Genomic DNA, 20,390 nt, shown 5'->3' with positions numbered 1-20,390 from the left:
CTCAGTATGTGACAGGGAGAGCTCTGGTTTGTACTGTTTGCCAATTTCTGTGGTGTAAACACTCCCACTGTAGAATATTTTAAGCTACCAATGGTTTTATAATGGGCTCACCACAACTCTAAAAATTTAACAGTTTACCCTGGTGAGTGGCCATGAGCTGGTCTGAACTGCCTGCCACATGTCACGTCTTGTTACACACAGCCCTCGTCTCCACAGCCATTTCTCTACTTACTTTTACCTAGTTGTCACACCACAGGTAAAGAAAGGTTGGAAATGGAACCCACAATGAATCACACAGGACTCCAACTACAGTAAGCAGTCAACACTTTCAAATCAGTGGATCTAGATGTGAAAAGCCCAGTCTGAAAATCCAAACACAAGCTTCAAGTCCCCATTTGACCACGTCCTAGCGGTGAGACCCCGAATGTCACTTACCATCTCCGAGTCTTAGTTTCCTGATCTATTAGGAGACTAAAAAGAGAATGTATCATCCTGTTTCCACTTTATCTAGACTATGACATATGTTTATGTAAGGACCTTGTCTTTTCTTTCCCCAGCCTCAGTTTCTCCATCTGTAAAATGGGGATAACCCATTGCTACCTAGCCGACTGTGGAAAGAATTTATGTGACATATATGTGACATAACAAAGGCGAAAAATACCTGTGGGATAAATAAGTGAAGAGTGAAGTCTGATTCTGTTTAACCCACCTCTCTCAGATGTGTGACACACACACACAGTCAATTGTGAGGGCCTTGACATTAGGGACCATTGTCCTGGCATATGACAAGTGTCTGACAACTACTGGGTGAGCTGGAAGTATCAGAAAAAGTAAACCTTGTTATACACACAAGATGAAAATACTTTTCCTACCAGAGCTGGAAAGATCCTCTCAGAGAAATCTCAGTTAAAGCCCTTTATCTTATTGTAAAACATATAAGTAAACGGAGTCCCAGGGAAGGAAAAGAACTCACCAAAGTCACACGCGGAGTCCCTGCTATGGCTGGACTGGAAGTCGCATCTCCCTGCACTCAGCACCAGCACCCAAGCTCCCAGCACCCAGGTCATCACCCAACTCCCAGCACCAGGCCATCACCCAGCTCCCAGCACCCAGGCCATCACCCAGCTCCCAGCACCCAACTCCCAGCACCAGGCCATCACCCAGCTCTCAGCACCCAGGCCATCACCCAGCATCCAGCACCCAGCTCCCAGCACCCAGGCCATCTGCCAACAAACTTTCTTTCTTCTGGACAACTGGGATCTGATCAGTGCGTTCTAATTATGCTATGACAGCCAACTGGTAGCTGATATGCCTCCTCATTCTGGAACTGTCCCTGGACCTTCCTCCCACTGGAATCAACCGTCCAGGACCCCAGCACTCACCGCTCAGCACACGCATCCTGGCAGTGGGAGACAGTCATCTTTCTCAAGTCATAAAACACAGCTCCTTTCAGAGTCCTCTCGTGGCCATGATCACTGAAGCATCCAACGTAGGTGCCTGCAGAAAGGGAAGCATGGCTGAGACCAGAGGCCCAGGAATCACGGGCCCACCCTTAGGAAAAGCCAGGGGAACTTCTCCCTTCCTGGCCAGGGCCACTTCTCAGAGAAACCCGGGGGATGAGTGCTGCGGGCAACCTCCCCCTCAGTGCTGAGTCAAGTGAGCATATGACACCTCCCTCTTGTTTGTTTCCTGCCCATTTTCTCTTAGTTAATGGCCCACTGTCCACCCAGACAGCTCTGCCAGGAGCCTGGCGTCAGCCTGACCACTGCTTTCTTCCACTGCCCCCAACTCATAAGTTGGGAAGGCTGGATTACCTCTCATGGGCTCCAACCCTCCTCTCCAGCCCTGCCCTCCCTGGGCTCAGAGCGGCCTCTCTACCTCGGCAAGTGTCCTGAGAGACAGGGTCCTTGCCTCCTTGTGGGCCAAAGAGAAGAAATCACGTAGGGCAAGTTTGATTTTAGCAAATTCAAGGAAGAGCTTTCAAATGGGGAAAGCTATCTCAAGATAAAGTCTGTCATCCCAAGAGGGAGTAAGGCCCCATCTCTGGAGTGTGTCCGCAGAGTCTGTTAAGAGTAGGAGAAAGCAGCCTGTAATCCCAGCACTTTGGGAGGCCGAGATGGGCGGATCACGAGGTCAGGAGATCGAGACCATCCTGGCTAACACGGTGAAACCCCGTCTCTACTAAAATACAAAAAAAAAAAAAAAAAAAAACTAGCCGGGCGAGGTGGCGGGCGCCTGTAGTCCCAGCTACTGGGGAGGCTGAGGCAGGAGAATGGCGTGAACCCGGGAGGCGGAGCTTGCAGTGAGCCAAGATCAGGCCGCTGCACTCCAGCCTGGGCGACAGAGCAAGACTCCACCTCAAAAAAAAAAAAAAAAAAAAGGAGAAAGCGTCCTGTGTGGGAAACAGCAGGGCCAAGTGACCGTAGAGGCCTCTCCAGGCTGGTCACCTGCACACATCCCTGGAAGGGGAGGCCGGGGACACCCATGCGGCAGTGGCAGTGAGAAGCCAGCCATGCCTGCACCAGCGAGAGTCTCTCACAGCCCTGCCCTGCCACCCCGAGGGAGGGAGACATCTCCCAGAGATGCGCAGAGAAGCTCGGAGATGGCAGTCCCAATGCAAACGCGGGTAGGCACGTAAATGTCACGCGCACCAGTGTTTTGAAGGAGCGGCACGGGAAGCTGCAAACATGCCGTCACACAGCCCCCAAGCTGTGAACGCACACCCACAATAGCTGCGCCGAGATCTGGATCGGGCACCTGTGATAAAGGCACCGCACGTCTCCCCAGGAAGGGCTGCGTTCGGCTCGTTCATGTCATCTGGGGCCCGCGCCACTGCCTCCAGAGAAATTAGGCTGTTTCTGGGAAGTAACACACCCAAGGCCTCCCAGCAGCCTGCCAGCGGCTCCCAAGCGGCTTTTCAGTGAGGAGAAAAGTCCCGATGGTCCACAGGCCTGGGTGCTCCATGAGGGCAAGGGAGACTGTCTTTGTTCCTGCCAAGAGCCTGGTCCGGGGCAGCGGCTGGGGGAGCCGGGGCACCACTGAGTGGCCTGGGGAGGAAGCCTGCCAACCATCCGCTTCTGGCCCCTAATCCAGGAGTGACTTGTATTTAGCAGAGAGCCTAAATACAAAGGCGGGGGCCGGGCGCGGTGGCTCACACCTGTAATCCCAGCACTTTGGGAGGCCGGGGCGGGTGGATCACTTGAGATCAGGAGTTCCAGACCAGCATGGTCAACATGGTGAAACCCTGTCTCTATTAAAAATAAAAAAATAATAATAATAAAAAAAAGTATCTGGGTGTGGTGGCACACAGCTGTAATCCCAGCTACTCCAGAGGCTGAGGCAGGAGAATCACTTGAACCTGGGAGGTGGAGGTTGCAGTGAGCCAGGATCGTGCCACTGCACTCCAGCCTGCGTGACAGAGTGAGACTCTGTCTGACAGTAAACGCCACATTTAATTCCACCTCTGCCCTCGCTAAATAACTTCAACCTTCTGTGCCACGTTTTCCTCACCTGTCGAACAGGTATGTGCCCACCCACACTGCCTCCCCTTGCTCAGGCTCATGTCTCCTGCCCCCAGGTTTGGGCCTGTCATTGCTTATCCCTCCTACCTACCCTTTGCTTCCTGCCTGTCCTCAGGCCTTACATCTCTGACCCTGACCATGCCAGCGCACAGTGGCCTCCCCTTTCTCTGGGTTTTTATATGCTGTGCTTGAAAAACTCCTCCACCATCTATACCTTGCCATTAGCTGTTGGAGTCAAAAATCTTTTACACCTGGCCGGGTGCAGTGGCTTGTGCCTGTAATCCCAGCACTTTGGGAGGCTAAAGTGGGTGGATCACCTGAGGTCAGCAGTTTGAGACCAGCATGGTCAACATGGTGAAACCCTATTTCTACTAAAAATACAAAAATTAGCCTGGTGTGGTAGCACACGCCTATAGTCCCAGCTACTCGGGAGGCTGGGGCAAGAGAATTGCTGGAACCTGAGAGGCAGAGGTTGTGGTGAGCCGAGATGGTGCCACTGAACTCCAGCCTGGCGACAGAGCAAGACTCCATCTCCAAATATATATCTTTTACACCTGTGCGTCCCATCTCTGCAGCATGATTGAAGGCTCCTAGAAGGCAGGAATCACACCTTTACTAGAGCTGGTGACTCCCCGGTGACTCACCAGGGATCAGTGCAACGTCAACGTCCACACCTGACTGTGAACGGTGGGTCCCAGCTCCTAAAAACCATGCTGACATGCCTGGAGGGTGCAAAGTTAGGAGCCGAGAGCCTAATACAAAGGCTGGGGTCAGGCGTGGTGGCTTACACCTGTAATCTCAGCACTTTGGGGGACTGAAGCAGGCGGATCACTTGAGGTCAGGAGTTTGAGACCATCCTGGCTAACATGGTGAGACCCCGTCTCTACTAAAAATACAAAACATATATATATACAAAAAATTAGCTGGGAGTGGTGGTGCATGCCTGTAATCCCAGCTACTTAGGAGGCTGAGGCAGGAGAATCACTTGAACCTGGGAGGTGGAGGTTGCAGTGAGCCGGGATCATGCCACCGTACTCCAGCCTGGGTGACAGAGCAAGACTCTGTCTGAATATATATATATATATATATATATATATATATATATGAATGAACAATTATAGTACTGTTTATTATTCATGGGGACTAGCAGTAATGCACGAAGTACATAAATACATATATATATACACACATATATATACACACACACATATATATACACACATATATATATGAAGGCGGGGACGGTCTTACTGAGTGCACCAAGGTGCAATATCCTGGGCCCTAGGTTAAGGCAAATCAAAGGAGAACAAGCAAGATGGCAGGAGACAGGACTCCCCACCACACCAAGACCCAAGGGACCCGGAAGACCCTCAGACCAGAGAACCCCAGGGCTGAGGAGGGAACAACAGCCACCTTCTCCAATGTTTGCCTGGTTCCCTGCCAGGCTCTGAGCCTCTTGAGGTCACCTACATCTGGGGACACCCATCAGCACATGTGGCCATGCCCACAGGCACATGCTACTGCCCCCCGCTGCCCAGACATCCAGCCCCACGTGCATCTCTCTCCTTCTGTAAGTCTCAGGTCCACCGCCACCGGCATGGACCACTGCACGGAGCTTTCACCCACGTCAGTGAGAATGAATCCTTCTCCTCCGCCTGCCTACTTAGCAAAAGAAAACTAATATTTGAGAAATTTGTGATGGGTTGCTCAGCAAAGGAGTTCCGTTTCAGCTTTCAATTAAACAGCCAAAGCATAAGCTCAGGATTATTAAACATTTATCACTGTAGATGGGAAATTAACCACAAGGTTTTCAAGGTGCTTGGGCTCAAGACCTTCCCAGGCTGAGACTGCATGTTGCTGTACGTGCTTCTCAGGCTGCATAAGCTTCTGGGGAAGTGGATGGAAACAGCCTTTGGGAATAGGCTCCACCACTATCTGGCTGTGCCACCTGGCATGTGCGGCTGCCTCTCTCTGAGCCTCAACTTCTCCATCTATAAAATGGGAATATGGTTCCAATTCCAGGAGGTAGTTGTGCAAATTCCATAAGGTAACACATGTGAAATGTCTAATACAAGGCTTGGCATGCAGTCATTACTCAGCAGCGATTGTTTTTACCGTTAGTATATTGTTATTAATAATGAAAACATTCAAATTACTTTTCTTCCCTGAAACTCAAATTCTTCATCATTAAAACAGTGATAGCACTACTTACATCATAAGGCTGTTTGAAGATTAAATTAAATGAGATAACAGATGTATGTCTATACAATACAATGCTTGGCACATAACAGATGTTCAAATAAGTAACAGCCATTATTATTCTGATCCTACACTCTAACCTGGGATGTGTGATGGATGGATCAGTAAATATTGGCGGAATAATTAACACGTTAATAAAAAAGAGAAAAAAACATTGTTTCAAGCAGTCAGGCTCTGGTTCTTCTGGAAACAAGGAGTGGCTCACCTGTGACCAGCCGGCCATTTGATGGAGGGCGAGCCCGGGCCTGGCTGGCCCCGTCTCAGCGTGCAGCAAGGGGCCTGAGACACAGACGGCCCCTCTGTTTGTGAGGAGGAGGCGAGCTCTTTTATCTGGACGCAGAATGAACAGCTTTTCTAACTCCCCGACAGAGGCGAGAATGTTCAGGAAAGAAAGAACTTCCGAGGGATACACTGGGACCCATTCTGAGGCGGATTTATTACTTTCGGCTGAAATGGAGGCATTGCCTTATTGTCTGTGACTCTGCATCTGTTCATTTGCACATCAAAATGGACACTCCGTGAGGCTATTAACGATGGCTTTGAAGATATTGGAATGTCTTTGGAAATTACTATCAATAAAAAACAAACTGGCTATGGAGAAGTTACTATTTTTCCCCTAGTAAACTTACTGACATTTTATTCCATTATGGATGTTGTCCAAGGTATAATGAAATGCTCAGTGATTGATGGTGCCTCCTGCAGCTTCCGCGCCTTGCAGGATCCCCTTTCAGGAGGATGGCGGGCTGCCCGGGCCACAAAGAGACACCCGCTTTGTTTGCAGCCCCAGCAGCTGTCCCGAGGGCTGGGCCGCGGGCTCTCTCCACCAGTGAGGCCCGACTGGCTGTGCTTGGCCCATGGAGCCCCACGACAGGAAGGGGCCCAGAGGGCTTGCAGGTCAGCACTCTGCCTTCCCCCATTCTCTGATGACCATGACGGCACAGCCTTCCCAGACCTGGTTCTTATACTGTTCAAAGGAGAGCAAATTCTTCCTTCAATCCTGGCACACATTCACAATACTTGACAACCTATGGAGGGCACTGACCATTCGGAATTGCCACCATCTGGTACTGGAATCACATTAACCCTCTCTTTGCTGGATAAGGGGGAGGTCTGGGGGCCACTGGGGAGGTAGCCAGAGTGTAGAGGCACCCCAGCGGCCCAGGTCAGGAACCATTTACCAACCAACCTGGAAGTATTGCAATTATTTTAACAACTGATAAGACCATACTGGTATATAAATGTGGATATCAGTCCTGCTTATATCTAGCCACAATCTCTCTAGCTTTTACTGGATCCCTTCCATCACCTCTATAAGTCATTAGGGGTGACTTAAAGTAAAGGGGTGCCACTGGTTCCCTGAGACATACACGTTCTGCACTCAGGGCTGAGCCCTCCCCTCTCCTCGTCAGTTATATTTTTATTTTTATTATTATTATATATATTTTTTGAGACAGGGTCTTGCTCTGTCACCCAGGCTGGAGTGCAATGCCACAGTCTCGGCTCACTGCAACTTCTGCCTCCTGGGTTCAAGTGATTCTCCTGCCTCAGCCTCCCAAGTAGCTGGAATTATAGGCACGTGCCACCACACCTGGCTAATTTTTATATTTTTAGTAAAGTCTGCATGATTCAGCGTGAAGAGCTCCAACCCGGAGCCAGACTATCCTCATGCTGCAATCCAGCAGTGTGACGATGGTGGACCCCGCCATGTCCCTTCCACGTCTCCCAGGCCTGCCACTTCCAGCGGGTCCTATGAGTGCTCTGGCACTAAGCCTCCAGCCGAATTAAGTCCCGTTGCCCATTTGTAACCTGTTTGATAACACGCCCTTCACTGGCTGCCTTCTCTTCCCTCTCCCACTTCCCACGCCCCCACGCGTGTTCCCGGGGATCACATCCCAAATATACTGGATGCATGTGAATCCTGGTTTCAGGGTTTGCTTCTAGGGAACCCAAACTGAGAGACAGGTTTCACCATGTTGGCCAGGCTGGTCTCGAACTCCTGGTCTCAGGTGATCCACTGCCTCGGCCGGGCGTGGTGGCTCACGCCTGTAATCCTAGCACTTTGGGAGGCTGCTGGTCAGTTATAAAGGTCACTTCTGACTGAGTCCACAGGCCCTTTGCATGTGCCTCTAGCATACCTTGGCCGTGCTTTATAGAAATTATTTGGGTGCATATCTGACTCTATCGCCAGACTGAGCTCCTCCGGGACACAGTGAAGTGCACACATGAAGACTCATGCAGTGGCTCTTCAGTAAGTGTGGAATGAAAGCAATGAAGAGAGGAATTGAGCCCACTATGCCCAAGGTCACAGGCCCAACAAGTGGCAATACACAGGTCTATTTTCAAAACGTGTGCATTTTACATGGCTTCCTCTCAAGCAATGCACATGACTCCTGCCAGTCACGTACACCTTAGTCTAAATAAGTTACACTGATAAAACCTGCACAGAGACGCAGTCTCTTGGTGCATTGCAGAAAGTTTGCAGAAATCATGCCTGTGTCAAATGAGCTGAAGCATCAGCCCCTCATTTCTCCTTCTGACACACGAGCCTTGCTGAGAAATCCTACAGCAAGTGCTATGGCCTGAATGATTTCTGAAGGAACTTTCTTCCGCGGCGGCACGAACCCACAGCCCTCTGGTCTTTATTTGACTGGGCTACCAGTCAGTCTCCTAAAGTAAGGACAGCTCGGGCTCTGTTCTCTTCCACAGAACCTTCTCGTCACGATCAAAATAAGGCCAAACTCCTAGGCCTGGCACACGTGGCCCTCCCTAATCCAGGCCCCTAGTGCCATTCCTGCCTCATCTCCTTTTATATTGTGCCAGGTGGTAGACTATGCTCCGACCTTAATTATGACAGTCCAGAGAGCAGTTCCTCTTGTGACTTCAGGTACAGGGTCCAACAAGGTGGTGACGGGGATGCTGAGAAGCTGACTGAGCTCAGCCACCCTCCAAACAACTTCCACACTTACTGGGAGCTCCCCAAGCACCAGGCACATTTGCTGCGCCCTGCAGAGAAAGTCTGCATGATTCAGCGTGAAGAGCTCCAACCCGGAGCCAGACTATCCTCATGCTGGAATCCAGCAGTGTGACGATGGTAGACCCCGCCATGTCCCTTCCACGTCTCCCAGGCCTGCCACTTCCAGCGGGTCCTATGAGTGCTCTGGCACTAAGCCTCCAGCCAAATTAAGTCCCGTTGCCCATTTGTAACCTGTTTGATAACACGCTCTTCACTGACTGCCTTCTCTTCCCTCTCCCACTTCCCACACCCCCACACGTGTTCCCGGGGCTCACATCCCAAATATACTGGAGGCATGTGAATCCTGGTTTCAGGGTTTGCTTCTAGGGAACCCAAACTAAGAGCATAACCTTGGCAGTTGACTTAACTTCTCCATGCCTTGGTTTCTTTACCTGTAAAATTGTGATATAACACCTGTAAATAGCAGACTTACAGTTGCACAGGAAATCCCATATGCATTAGCTGCTTCTATTGAGTCATGATAGCTGCCAGTTAGAGCCCCAAATCATACACCAGGGCCTCTGTCCTGGGAGTTCTCAGCTTACGAGTGCACCAGACTCACCTGGAGAGAGCGTTACATACAAAGCCTGCTGGCCCCTATCCCAGAGTTCCTGACTGGGTAACTCTGGGAGAATCTGAGAATCTGCACTTGTGACAAGATCCCAGAGGGAGCTGATGCTGCTGGTCAGGGACCCCACTTTGTGACCCACTCCTCTGTGTTATCACACGTGCTCCTCACAATAGCCCAGGAGTGGCGTCTTTAGCTCCATTTCAGACAAACCTGGTGACACATCTATTTTTTTTTTTTTTTGAGACAGAGTCTCCTTCCCAGGCTGGAGTGCAGTAGCCTGATCTCTGCTCATGGCAACCCCCACTTCCCAGATTCCAGCGATTCTGGTACCTCCGCCTCCTGAGCAGCTGGGATGACAGGCATGTGCCAAGACACCTGGCTAATTTTCATATTTTTTAGCAGATACGGGATTTCACCATGTTAACCAGGCTAATCCCAAACTTCTGACCTCAAGTGATCTGCCCGCCTCGGTCTCCCAAAGTGCTGGGATTACAGGCGTGAGCCACTGTACCCAACCTATTTTCGTATTTTCAATGAAACTTGTCCTACTAGATTCTCTGAGATAAAAAAATAAAACAAAATAAAATAAAATAAAATAAAATAAAATAAAATAAAATAAAAAAATAAAATAAAATTGTTGGCCAGGATTCCAGCCAACGCCTGTCTGAATCCAAAGCCGGAGTGCTAAGTGACCTGCTCACAACATCTCAGCCTTGAGTCCTGTGGAATTCCAGCTGGTGAGTGAGCAAAACCCTAAAGGACTTCACGTCACAGGCCCCTCCCTGTCCTGCCCAGCAGAAGGAAAGAACCATCTAGCGGTGAAGGCTATGAGCCTGCAGAGAGAAAGAAGACACCAAACCTGTGACCCTGAACAGGGGTCCTGGGAACGGCTCTCCTAAATGCAGCTGAGCGCCTACCTCGGCTGTGGACGGCGGGCCTGGGAGCCTCGGGGCCCAGGGCGGGCGGTCCCTGGGAGTCACTCATGAAGTGGTGGAACCAGCGACGACGCAGCTGACGCAGCTCCGAGTTGCGGCTCCGGAGCCAGCGGGGGCCGGGACGGGGCCGGGTCAGGGGGCTCTGTAGCATGTCCATGCCCAGCAGCAGCTCTGGGCTGACTCGAGGGTCATGCAGTGCTCTGCTGTCCAGCAAGCCCACACCCAGTGCCACGGCGGCCACTGGCAAGGTCTGCAGGGGGCCAGGTGCCCGGGGGCCCTGTGGGAGGGCCACTCGGGCCCGCTGCAGCAGCAGCAGGCTGCCGGTCATCAGGTAGGCAGCCGTGAGGAAGAATAGCAGGAACTGTGTTCGGCGGAGAAACTTCTGGAGTCGGAAGAAAGGTTTGGCCATGCCCCTGGGCAGCAGGGCTCCTGGCTGGAGCCCCGGGATGGCTCCTAGCGCCCAGGCGGGAGGGAGGCCAGGGCCTCCGGAGACGTCATCCTTGCATCCTGGCTCCTGGCACCTGCCTGTGCTGGCCTGGGGTCACTCACTGTTCCTTTCCCGTTTCCAGTAGGTGTCCGGATGGCACCATTACTTATCTCCAGTGGCCACAGGTTCCTGCAGCTGCAGCTTCTGCCCAGGCGTCAAGGACATCTCCATTCTAGGGCTCTACTGACCCTCATCTCCTGGTGCAGAAATCTGGAAGGTGGAGAAAGAACACTGGGATGTAATAGGAGGGTCCACTACACGGCACTCCCAGGCTGGGACACCCTTCACCCTGTGCTTGCTTTATCCAAGGGACCAGCTGTGTTGCAGGAGCACTGGACAAAGCCAGGTTTAAATCTCAGCTCTGTTACTGGCCAGCTGTGTCACACTGGGTAGGTTGCTTAACCTTGCTGGGCCTCAGCTTCCCCATCTGCAAAATGGGGATAACAGCTCTGCCCTTGAGGGGTAATGAGGATGATAGAAATAATAAGGAGGAGGAGGAACAGCAGCAGGGGCTCTTTCCTCAGCCCTTCCTGTGTGTCAAGCACTCAGCTAAACACTTCGCATATTATCACACTTAACCCTGAAACCAATCCAACAAGGTAGAGATATCATATCCCTGTTTCACAGATGAGGAAACTGTGGCACAAGAAGGCATATTAGCTAGTTTTCCCCAAGCCACAAAGCTGGTAAACAGGCGAGCCAAGGTTTGGAAGAGTCTGTGTGCAGAGCCTGGACTCTCAATGACTACACGGCCCGGCCTGCAATGAGACACTACCACATATAAATGCACCTAGCCCAGGCAGGACTATGCTGCAGGTGCTTGATACATGCATGCAATCAGCTGACTCCCAGCGGTGCACTGGAGCTGTGGGCCCGGGTTGGAAGGAGCTTCTGCACAGGCTGGTCATTGGCTTTTACATAGGATGGGGCCCAGGGGAGGGAGGGGATTGTGTAGCCTTCCCAGGCCTCCTGGACTCCAGAGGCCAGAATCAAAGGCCCAGGGTAGCGCCTGAGCTGTGCACCTGCAAACAGAGGACGAGCAGCCAGAGCAGGGAAGGCGGAAGGCTCTCTCATCTGCCTTCCATGGGTCTCTCCACTCCCCAGGACTCAGCTGTCACTCTGGGTTTCGGTTCCCATTGGCGGCCCCTCTGAAGTGTGCTGTTGGGGTTGGCAGAGGGTTTTGCAGCTGCAACGACCTGGGCTGCTGTGTGAGCGAAGCCCTTAGCACAAGGACAGGCTTATCCCAGAAAAAAAGGCCCCTAGAAGCGTGACTAAGCCACTGCCCGTAACTAACTTGGCCCGGGCCCCCTGCCAGGCCTGTGCAGCCACTCAATGGCTGCTCTGTGCACCAGGGATAGACAATGGGTGTGAGAGGAAGGACAATGTTTGAGCTGGCATTCCAGGCCCCCAGAAAGCTTGGAGGCTTGGGACAAAGATCCCACATAGGCATGAGCCTCTCTGATTAAACGGTGAGGGCTGCCAGGTTCTGAGGCCCTCGGGGAGGGCAGAGATGTGGAAATACGGGTCAGCTGGTCCTTTAGGCTGGGGCAGAGGTAGCAGACTCAGTAATCAGCAAGTGAAGGTGGAATTAAATTCTGGGTTTGGAAATTGCGGACGGTTCTCCAGAGCTTCTATTTTCTAGGCTGACGTATCTGCCAGGCCCACCCCAGACAGCCTCATCAGATTTGTAAAACCACAGAGAAAATCCCAAGAAATCCTGACTGATCTCTCTGCCTCCAGCTTTGGACCCTCTGATCCATCTTCCACAAGGCTGCCAGGGTGATCCTCCTAACACGCAAATCTGATCATGGCGCACCCCTGCTTAAAACCCCGTTCAATAGCTCCCCGTGGCTACTGGATAAACTCTAAGCTCCTCGCCATGACATACAAGGGCCCCTTCGTGATCCAGCCCATCCAGCCTCATCTCTTGTCTGGTCTCACTCTTTGGCTTCCCCATCTCAAATGCACACATGCGCACACACACTCCACATTCCAGCAGAACCACCAGGAACCACAGCACATCTGCCTCAGTGCCTTTGCACAAGCTACCCTTTATTTATGCCTTTTCCTTCCTCTTCACTTATCAAACCCCTGTGTATCCTCCAAGGCTCAGGCCAGATATTGTTGCTCAGAGAAAGCTTCCCTGAAGATTCCTCAGTCTTTCCGCAGCCCCTGCTGACCCTCAGCCCAGCACTTGCTATCCTGAGGCTGATCAGAACTGTCCATCTACTTGTCAGTTACCCTCCAAAGTCTGTCATCTACCTAGGGCTAGAGGCCATGCCTCTGTCATTTTCCTAACCCCGGCCCCAGCACGAGGCCTGGGAATGTGGATGCTCAGTGATCTTCGTTTATGAATACATCTTAAAAACGAACGAGACCACAGATAAATTGATACGTAAATCCTGACATCAGAACCTGCTCCTATGGGGTCAGGGCAGTGAAATCTCAAATTCCACTTACCCAGAGCCATGGATGAAGCCTGAAACGTGGGAGAGATGGAGCAGTGCATAGGCACAGGCCCCCAGGCAGTCCAGGAACACAGCTTGATGGAGCTGAGGGCTTTCAGAAGCATGGAGTTAACACGAGTGCCTGGGCTGAGCTTTATGTCATCCTTTCTATGATGGAATTCTATGAGGAGGGGTCTCCAGGTCTGTTCACAAAGGGGCTCCGGTTACAAACTAGGGATCACATCCATCCTGTGCAACTGAAGGGGAGAGGGTAGCACTCCTGCCGTGAGAAGGTTTCTGATGAGATGGAGCAGGAAGGCAGGCAGGAGCTCAACAGTTCGGAATTTTGAAGGCAGGGTATACTGGTGAATTCTGTATAGATTTTCTAGATAGGATTTGGATATACAATACAAGTAGGGCTGGGGTGGGGAGTGGTCAGAGCGGATGAATCAGGATTCAACCCATCTCACCCAGGATCCCACGGTCCTCCAAAGTATTTTCTGGTGCTCCCCCTTCCCAAAAGAGGCTTCCCTGGTCTGGGGAGGTAGGTGCTGGTGTGGACACCACAGACAGCCATGTGCAGGCCAGATTTCCATGGCCCAGGTCTTCTATGAAGCAGGCTGCATTCCCAACTTTTAAAAATCACAAAGCAGATTCCTAGCCTGGAAAACTCACTGCGGGTAGGCTGGTAGGGGGAAACAAAAGGCTGGGCGTGGTGGCTCACGCCTGTAATCCCAGCACCTTGGGAGGCCAAGGCGGGCGGATCACAAGGTCAAGAGATGGAGACCATCCTGGCCAACATGGTGAAACCCTGTCTCTATTAAAAATATAAAAACTAGCAGGACGTGGTGGCATGTACCTGTAGTCCCAGTTACTCGGGAGGCTGAGGTAGAAGAAACGCTTGAACCCGGGAGGCGGAGGTTGCAGTGAGCCAAGATCATGCCATTGCACTCCAGCCTGTTGACAGAGCAAGATTCTATCTCAAAAAAATAAATAAATAAATAAAAATAAGCATCAGGAACTTGTCACCCTGCCCTGGACTTCCACCACACTTTATAGCCAACATCACAACATGACACTTTCTCTCCTCAAGGCTGGCAGCCCCGCTCCAGGGCACAGATCACACCTGGTTTATCTCCATGTTCCCAGATCCCAGCACACAGCTAGCAGGGCAGTGATGGTAAATGTTTATTGAGTGACTGAACCCACAAGAGGCCTGGGGGTGGGCTAGGAAACTTGGAGCATCTGTACAAGGGCTCACAGCCAAGCCATGAGGTAAGTCAGAGAGTAGAACCAGCCAACACCTGGGGTTGGGGACAGAATCCTAGCCATTGCTCGTCTGCATAGGGCCTGGGAGGCCATCAGCTATATCCACTACACCCGAAAGCCAGAAGGCTGTCCATGACAGTAAACCTACCTCGAGCAAAGCATTGCACAGGGCAGGGCCTCAGGCTCATCGTCTGTTAAATGGGGGTAAATGTGCTTTATGGGATCAAATTAGGGAGTGGGTATGAATCCTCTGTGGCTCTGTTCCCTACAGACTGTGGCATGGCTTGGTTATGAATGCAAAAGAGGCAAGCAAGGAAAAGCCGGAGGATGGGCCTGTAGTAGCTGTGCCACTGGTGAAGTCAGACTCGAGAGGCCTCTCCCCAGCTCTGAGCCCCCACAGTCCCTGGAGTGCACCCAGGATCCCACTCTTGCTCGCAGCTGATCCCCATGCTGAGACTGCTGTTAGCAATTGCTTTGTCAATGCCACTATTTATGAAGCATTTGCAGTGTGAATAGGTTGAACTGGGCTGTACCTGCACCATCTCATTTCCTCCAGGCAACCCACCAAGCAAATGCCCTGTATACCCCATTTGAGGACTGAGGTCTCTGAAGCTGAGCCAGGTGATGTACGCTGCCCAAAGCCAGACAGATCAGGGCCAGCACCAGAGCAGGCCACCTGCTCCCAGAGCCTCCATTATGCCCACTAAGCTTCCTATTTCTCTCCCCTTCCCAGCTCCGGCTTCACACGAGGCAAGATGTATTCTTGAGAGGAGTTTAGTGTGCCTCCGTCAGCACCTTTCTGAGGTCATGCCGGGCCAAAGCTCCTAGAGATGATGCCCCACATGGGGTCTTCCCAGCCAAGCCTTCCGGACAGTGCCTTGTTGGTGAGTGTTCACGCCCCAGCCCACTGGGACTGGCAGGCAGCCTGGGGCCCTTCCCCCGTGAAAGTCTGGAGAACTTTTCCCCAAGGTGTGCTTCCCGTGGGCACCTCCCGTCTTGGAACCCTGTAGAGTGCATCAGGGGAAGGCTGGGGCCGGGAGGCTGGGGGGTTCTATCCCTGCCTGGGGCTTGGCCTTATTGGGGGTAGACGAGGCACACCAGGGCTGGACAAAGGTGCACACTCACTGCCCTGCCCTGGGGTCACCCTAGAGAAGAGCAGGGCCTGCAGAGGGAGATCCTGAGTTCCCTGTCAAGCATGAGAGGAGAGTAACAGAACAAAGGGGCTTCTGGAAGTCTCAGGAAGGGAGCAGGAGTCCAGAGCACCTGGGGACTCAGACAACCTGAGCTGTTGTCTATTACTTTGTTGCCCTCTGGGACCGAGGGAGTGGCAGTTGCCCAGCCTGGCTCAGGCTGGTCAGGTGGCCACCTCTCAGCCAGGCTAGGGGTCCAGAGACCCAAGGGTGGCAGCAGGGAGAGGAGAGGAGGCAGTCCCTGGGGGTAGCAGCTGCAGGATAGAACGCAGAGCTGGCCCAGGTGCAGCTAGTGGCCACTGGGGTTCAGTCAGGTGACTCCACCTCCCTGCGACCCCCGGTCAGAGAGAATAGGCCGTGGCAGCTGAAGGGAAAATGACACCAGACATCCCCAGAAGGATCTCAGCTACTGTGGCAGCTGCCGTAAGGGCTGCAAATCTCTTGGGACTCAGAGCTGCCTGCTTTTTGCAGGGCAGGAGCCCCAATGACAAGAATAGGGCCCCGAATATATTCCTCTCCGAATATGAAGGTGATGGGCATCTGGGTCCTAGAAGCTTGGAGTCTCAGCCTCAATGACTGGCAGCCAGGGGGTCTTGGCTTTAGGACCTGCGCAGAGTACATGCAGGAGCCTCCAGCTGGGCTCACAGCTCCTGGATTCCCCTCCTGTGACTTTCCCCTTGCCCCTGCCCCTGCCCCTCTCAGGCATAGTGCCTGGCTTCTGGACCCCATCCCCTCTCCAAAAGGCTGTCCCTTTTCATCTAAGAAAGTGATCTTTCTAATATGAGGAGCTAATGATGCTACAGCCTGTAATGGCTTCCCAGGGATACCCAAGCAAGCCCTGTATCCCACCAGAGCATCACCTGGTTAGCGAGAGATGCCTCAAGCACCCTCACGCATGCCCTTCCACCAGCCAGGGATGCTTGTGCCCCATCTTATGGCTCTGAAATGCTCCAGGCCATCAAGTTTCAGCGCCCATGCCACCTCTTCCATGAAGCCTCCCTGATCTCTGGAGCAGAACCACTCCTCAGTGCTAGGCACTAAGCAACAAGGCTGGATGCTGCTACAAAGTGTGCCTGGGTGGTGTGTGGTCTTGAGTCAGGGTTCCCTGCTAATGTCCCTACCTCTCCTTCCAGCCTGAGGGCCTCTCAAAGGCACAATCAGTGCCTCTGCCCACCTCTGGGTGGGGCACAGGGAATGCCCCTGAAAATAAGTACCTGCTGGACTGGACGTCCTTCAGTGCTGAGGGCCATGCTGCCATTACTCACAGGCCTCACGACTCTGTGTCTTAGAGACTGAGAAAAAGAGCAAGAGACCCACTAAACGACAATCTGCTGTCCTTTGGGGGAACAAGGTCTGGGAAATGCAAATGGAGTGGGAGCCTTGTCTTTGATGAGACAAATCTCTTGAGAGTTTGAACTTCAGAGCTTGAAAAAAGATTCAACATTTTAATAGGTTGCTAAAAGGGTATAAAACATAACAGGTCAAAACTCCATTCCATGCAAAAGAGGAAAACCCCTTCAGTTAACCCACTGCTGGGGTTCATATAAATAAAAACTTTAACCCACCATATGAGAGTTCAAGGTACTTTCACCAACTGTCAACTGGATGAATGGTCAGATGGAAAAATGAATGGGTGATCTCCCCACATATCTGTGAGGCCAAAATCATTACCATCCTCATCATACAGACGCAGAATCTGAGACAGAAAAGGCCAATTAACTTGAACAAATACAAACAGCTATTGCTAAATCGCTCTGATTCCAAGTGCATATCATCATCAACCATATCACATGATCTTCATGTGTGCAATACCAAGGACAGAGATCCTTCCAAACACCGTGCTAGGGGCTGGGTCCACACAGAAAGACAGAGCACCAGCGCGGGAGCCGGCATTTTTCCTTTCCTGGCACCTGATTTGCAGCCTTTCTCACTTTTGAAACAGCCAGTCTCAACCTTTTCCAGCCTATCTCTGGGCTATCCCTTTTATTTTTATTTAGTTTTATTCATTTTTCAAGATCGAGTCTTGCTCTGTCACCCAGGCTAGAATGTAGTGGCATGATCTTGGTTCACTGCAACCTCCACCTCCCGTTTCAAGCGATTCTTCTGCCTCAGCCTCCCTAGTAGCTAGTATTACAGGCACACGCCACCATTTTTGTATTTTTAGTAGAGATGGGGTTTTGCCATGTTGACCAGGCTAGTCTCGAACTCCTGACCTCAGGTGATCTGCCCACCTCAGCCTCCCAAAACATCAGGATTACAGGTGTGAGCCACCACGCCTGGCCTGAGCTATCTCTTTTATAGAACCTTATTTTGTTCACTTGTTCATGTGTTTCTTCCACCTGGTGCTGAAAGCTTAAGGGTCATCTCAAGTCCATCTCAGAACCTGGAAGGCAAACAGGTGTTCAAACTCCACTGAGTGAGTTGGATACAGGTGGACAAATGAGTGGAGTGCCCAACCAGAGTCAGACCTGCCAATGGGACGGGGGACTCGGGCTCTGGGAGAGAGCCCAACACACCCTGCTGCACATCCCTGTCCTCAGAATACTCATGACCCCCTCATGTCAAGGGAGCCACCCTCCGGGAGGGAGCTCACATCTCCAGGGGCTTTCAGCACCAAAGGAAGGGAAGCGAAGTGGAGGGGAGGGGTCTTAATAGCTACCAGCAGGTGTGCTGTATTTTATAGCTGATGAAATTAATCCAGCCCATTCTTCCATCCACTTCTCACATCCACACCAGGAGGCAGGACATATGCAGAGTTCCTCCCTGATCACATTCTCCAAGTGGCACACTTCCGATAATTTTTCAGGCATATGTCAACACACTTAGCAAAGCCATGATGAGGAGAGATTAAAGGAAGAATGTGAAGCCCAGGAGGCCCAGGGAGAAGGTAGTGAGTGCAAGGCCACGTTCACTCCCTCATTCCCTAGATGAGCAGCCCTGGATGTTAGGGCCATCTCTGGCCCTGCTAGTGTATATGATTATCACCTGCATTTTAAGGCCTAAGACCCTGAAAGTCTAAACATTGAGCTGCCCCAAAGTCCTTGGCCTTGACCTCATTGTACCTCCAGAGAAAGAGTCGGGGAGCTGGTCTCACCAAGGCTGATGGGAGTCTGAGCCGGATGGCAGTACAAGCTTGGGGCTTCTGTGATGAGAAACAGCACTTCCCAAGGGGCCCTGCTCTGAGGGGTTCCATCAGGGCCTGGAGGCTCTGGATTCAGAGGCTCTGAGTTGTCTGCTCAGGCCGATGCCATAAGGAACCAGCTCTGTGACTCACTCCCCAGTGCTCTGGCTGAACTTATCAGGTTGGAGACTCAAGCTTCAGCAGCAGACCCACTGGTGGGCCTGAATATCCACTTCTGCTCAGTTAGGAAGACAGGAGGAAGAGACAGGAGTCTGGCCTTCTGTCTTATCCCAGCTTCTCTTCACTTCCAACCAGACATGCTAAAGGCCGCAGGATAGTACCCCATAGAGCACAATGCCCACTAAAGAGAGGGATCCCCTCACCCCAGAATAAGGCATTTTTACAGAGGAGCTGTGGAAATGGCCCTGCTGAGGGCTGGCGGATGCAGCCACAGGTGAGGGCCTTCTGGCAGGGAAGATGAGGCAGTCAGGCTCAGCCACCAACCCAACCACCGCCAAGCCCCCGTGCCTGGGAGAGCGCCTGCTCTTCCTCCTAGAAATCCTGGGCTCTGGCAGCCGGTTGAGGCCTCTTCCTGGAGGATCTCCTGAGGGCCAATCTAAGTGTGTGGGGGTGGGGAGCATGCTTGAGAGAGACAAACCTCATTCTCCCATAGCCCAAGGAAACCTCCCCTAGCTCTCTCCCCAGCACCTGCAGCCACCGGGAGGGGGTGACTGCAAATAGCACAGGGCAAGCCAGCTTTATACCTCCTCTAACTTTCACTCCCCACCACCCTTTCTGTGCCTGACAACCTAGGCAAATCAGAGGAAAAAAGAAAGGCCCCCACTCTTGATCCCAAAGTGGGATAACCCAAGTGCCTCCGTAAACCTAAGCACGCTGTTCTAGCAACAAGAGGGATGCGGGTATCTCATGTTAGAAAAGTATAGGGGAGTCCTGCATCTGTCCATCTTGGGAACTGCAGGGGCAGGGCCAGTATGGGGAGCAGCTGGATCCCAGTGCAGGGCTATGGGGCTAGAACTCCTATATCAGCCTTCCCACCGCTCAGCGGAAGGAAGCGCGGTCCTCTTCCCCACCCGCATTCCGGATCAGCAGAGCAGGCATCATCCCAGGAGCACAAATGCTCAGGAAAACAACCAGCGAGGTTACCGGAGGCAGAGGACCCAGCCAGGTACGCTCCAGAGTAGCCAAGAAAAACGCAGTTTAGCAACCTCCAGTCGTGAGTCTCCGTCCCAACCTACGAAGACACAAAGCTCTACACTGGGTAATTTTCCGGACAAAATACATACGTTTTGCTTTTGCCTCTGTTCAAGTTCACCAAGAGACGGAGCAAACCCTCCGCTGACCGGAAGCCTCTCTTGGTAGCGGAACGAGAGGGAGTTGCTTCTGGGTAAACGTCGCCGCCTAGGACGGAGGCTGTGCGTACCCCACACCCTGCCCTCGCCCCCTCCCCGGGCCCCGCCGCAGCGCCCTCCCAGGAAACGGACGGGCTCTCAGGACTCCGGAGGGCGACGCGGCTCGTGCGGCGCCTCGCGCACCCCGCCCCATCCCGGCCGCGCCGA

At 52.3% G+C, this 20,390-nt stretch overlaps 1 protein-coding gene across 5 annotated transcripts in view; it reads right to left on the bottom strand.

Moving 5' to 3' along the window:
• Positions 1-20,390, bottom strand: part of WSCD1 (WSC domain sialate O sulfotransferase 1) — a 58,168-nt gene that overhangs the window by 35,895 nt on the left and 1,883 nt on the right. The window contains exons 1-3 of one of the 5 annotated variants that reach the window (XM_017850717.1): positions 20,118-20,234; positions 10,282-10,996; positions 1,383-1,497 (exon numbers count right to left, since the gene is read on the bottom strand). In XM_017850717.1, coding sequence (XP_017706206.1) covers positions 1,383-1,497; positions 10,282-10,708 — 542 coding nt within the window. In that variant the 5' untranslated portion in view covers positions 10,709-10,996; positions 20,118-20,234. Of the gene's footprint in view, positions 1-1,382; positions 1,498-10,281; positions 10,997-11,808; positions 11,873-13,246; positions 13,445-14,092; positions 14,136-20,117; positions 20,235-20,390 lie in introns of those variants that run through there. The other 4 variants (XM_017850718.1, XM_017850715.1, XM_017850719.1 and 1 more) reach the window with 4 other exon arrangements.

Source organism: Rhinopithecus bieti, unplaced genomic scaffold (assembly GCF_001698545.2).
Source record: "Rhinopithecus bieti isolate Rb0 unplaced genomic scaffold, ASM169854v2 scaffold_32008, whole genome shotgun sequence".
NCBI lineage: Eukaryota > Metazoa > Chordata > Mammalia > Primates > Cercopithecidae > Rhinopithecus > Rhinopithecus bieti.
The sequence above is the reverse complement of the archived record's forward strand: the minus strand, read 5'-3'. Positions and strand labels throughout refer to the sequence as shown.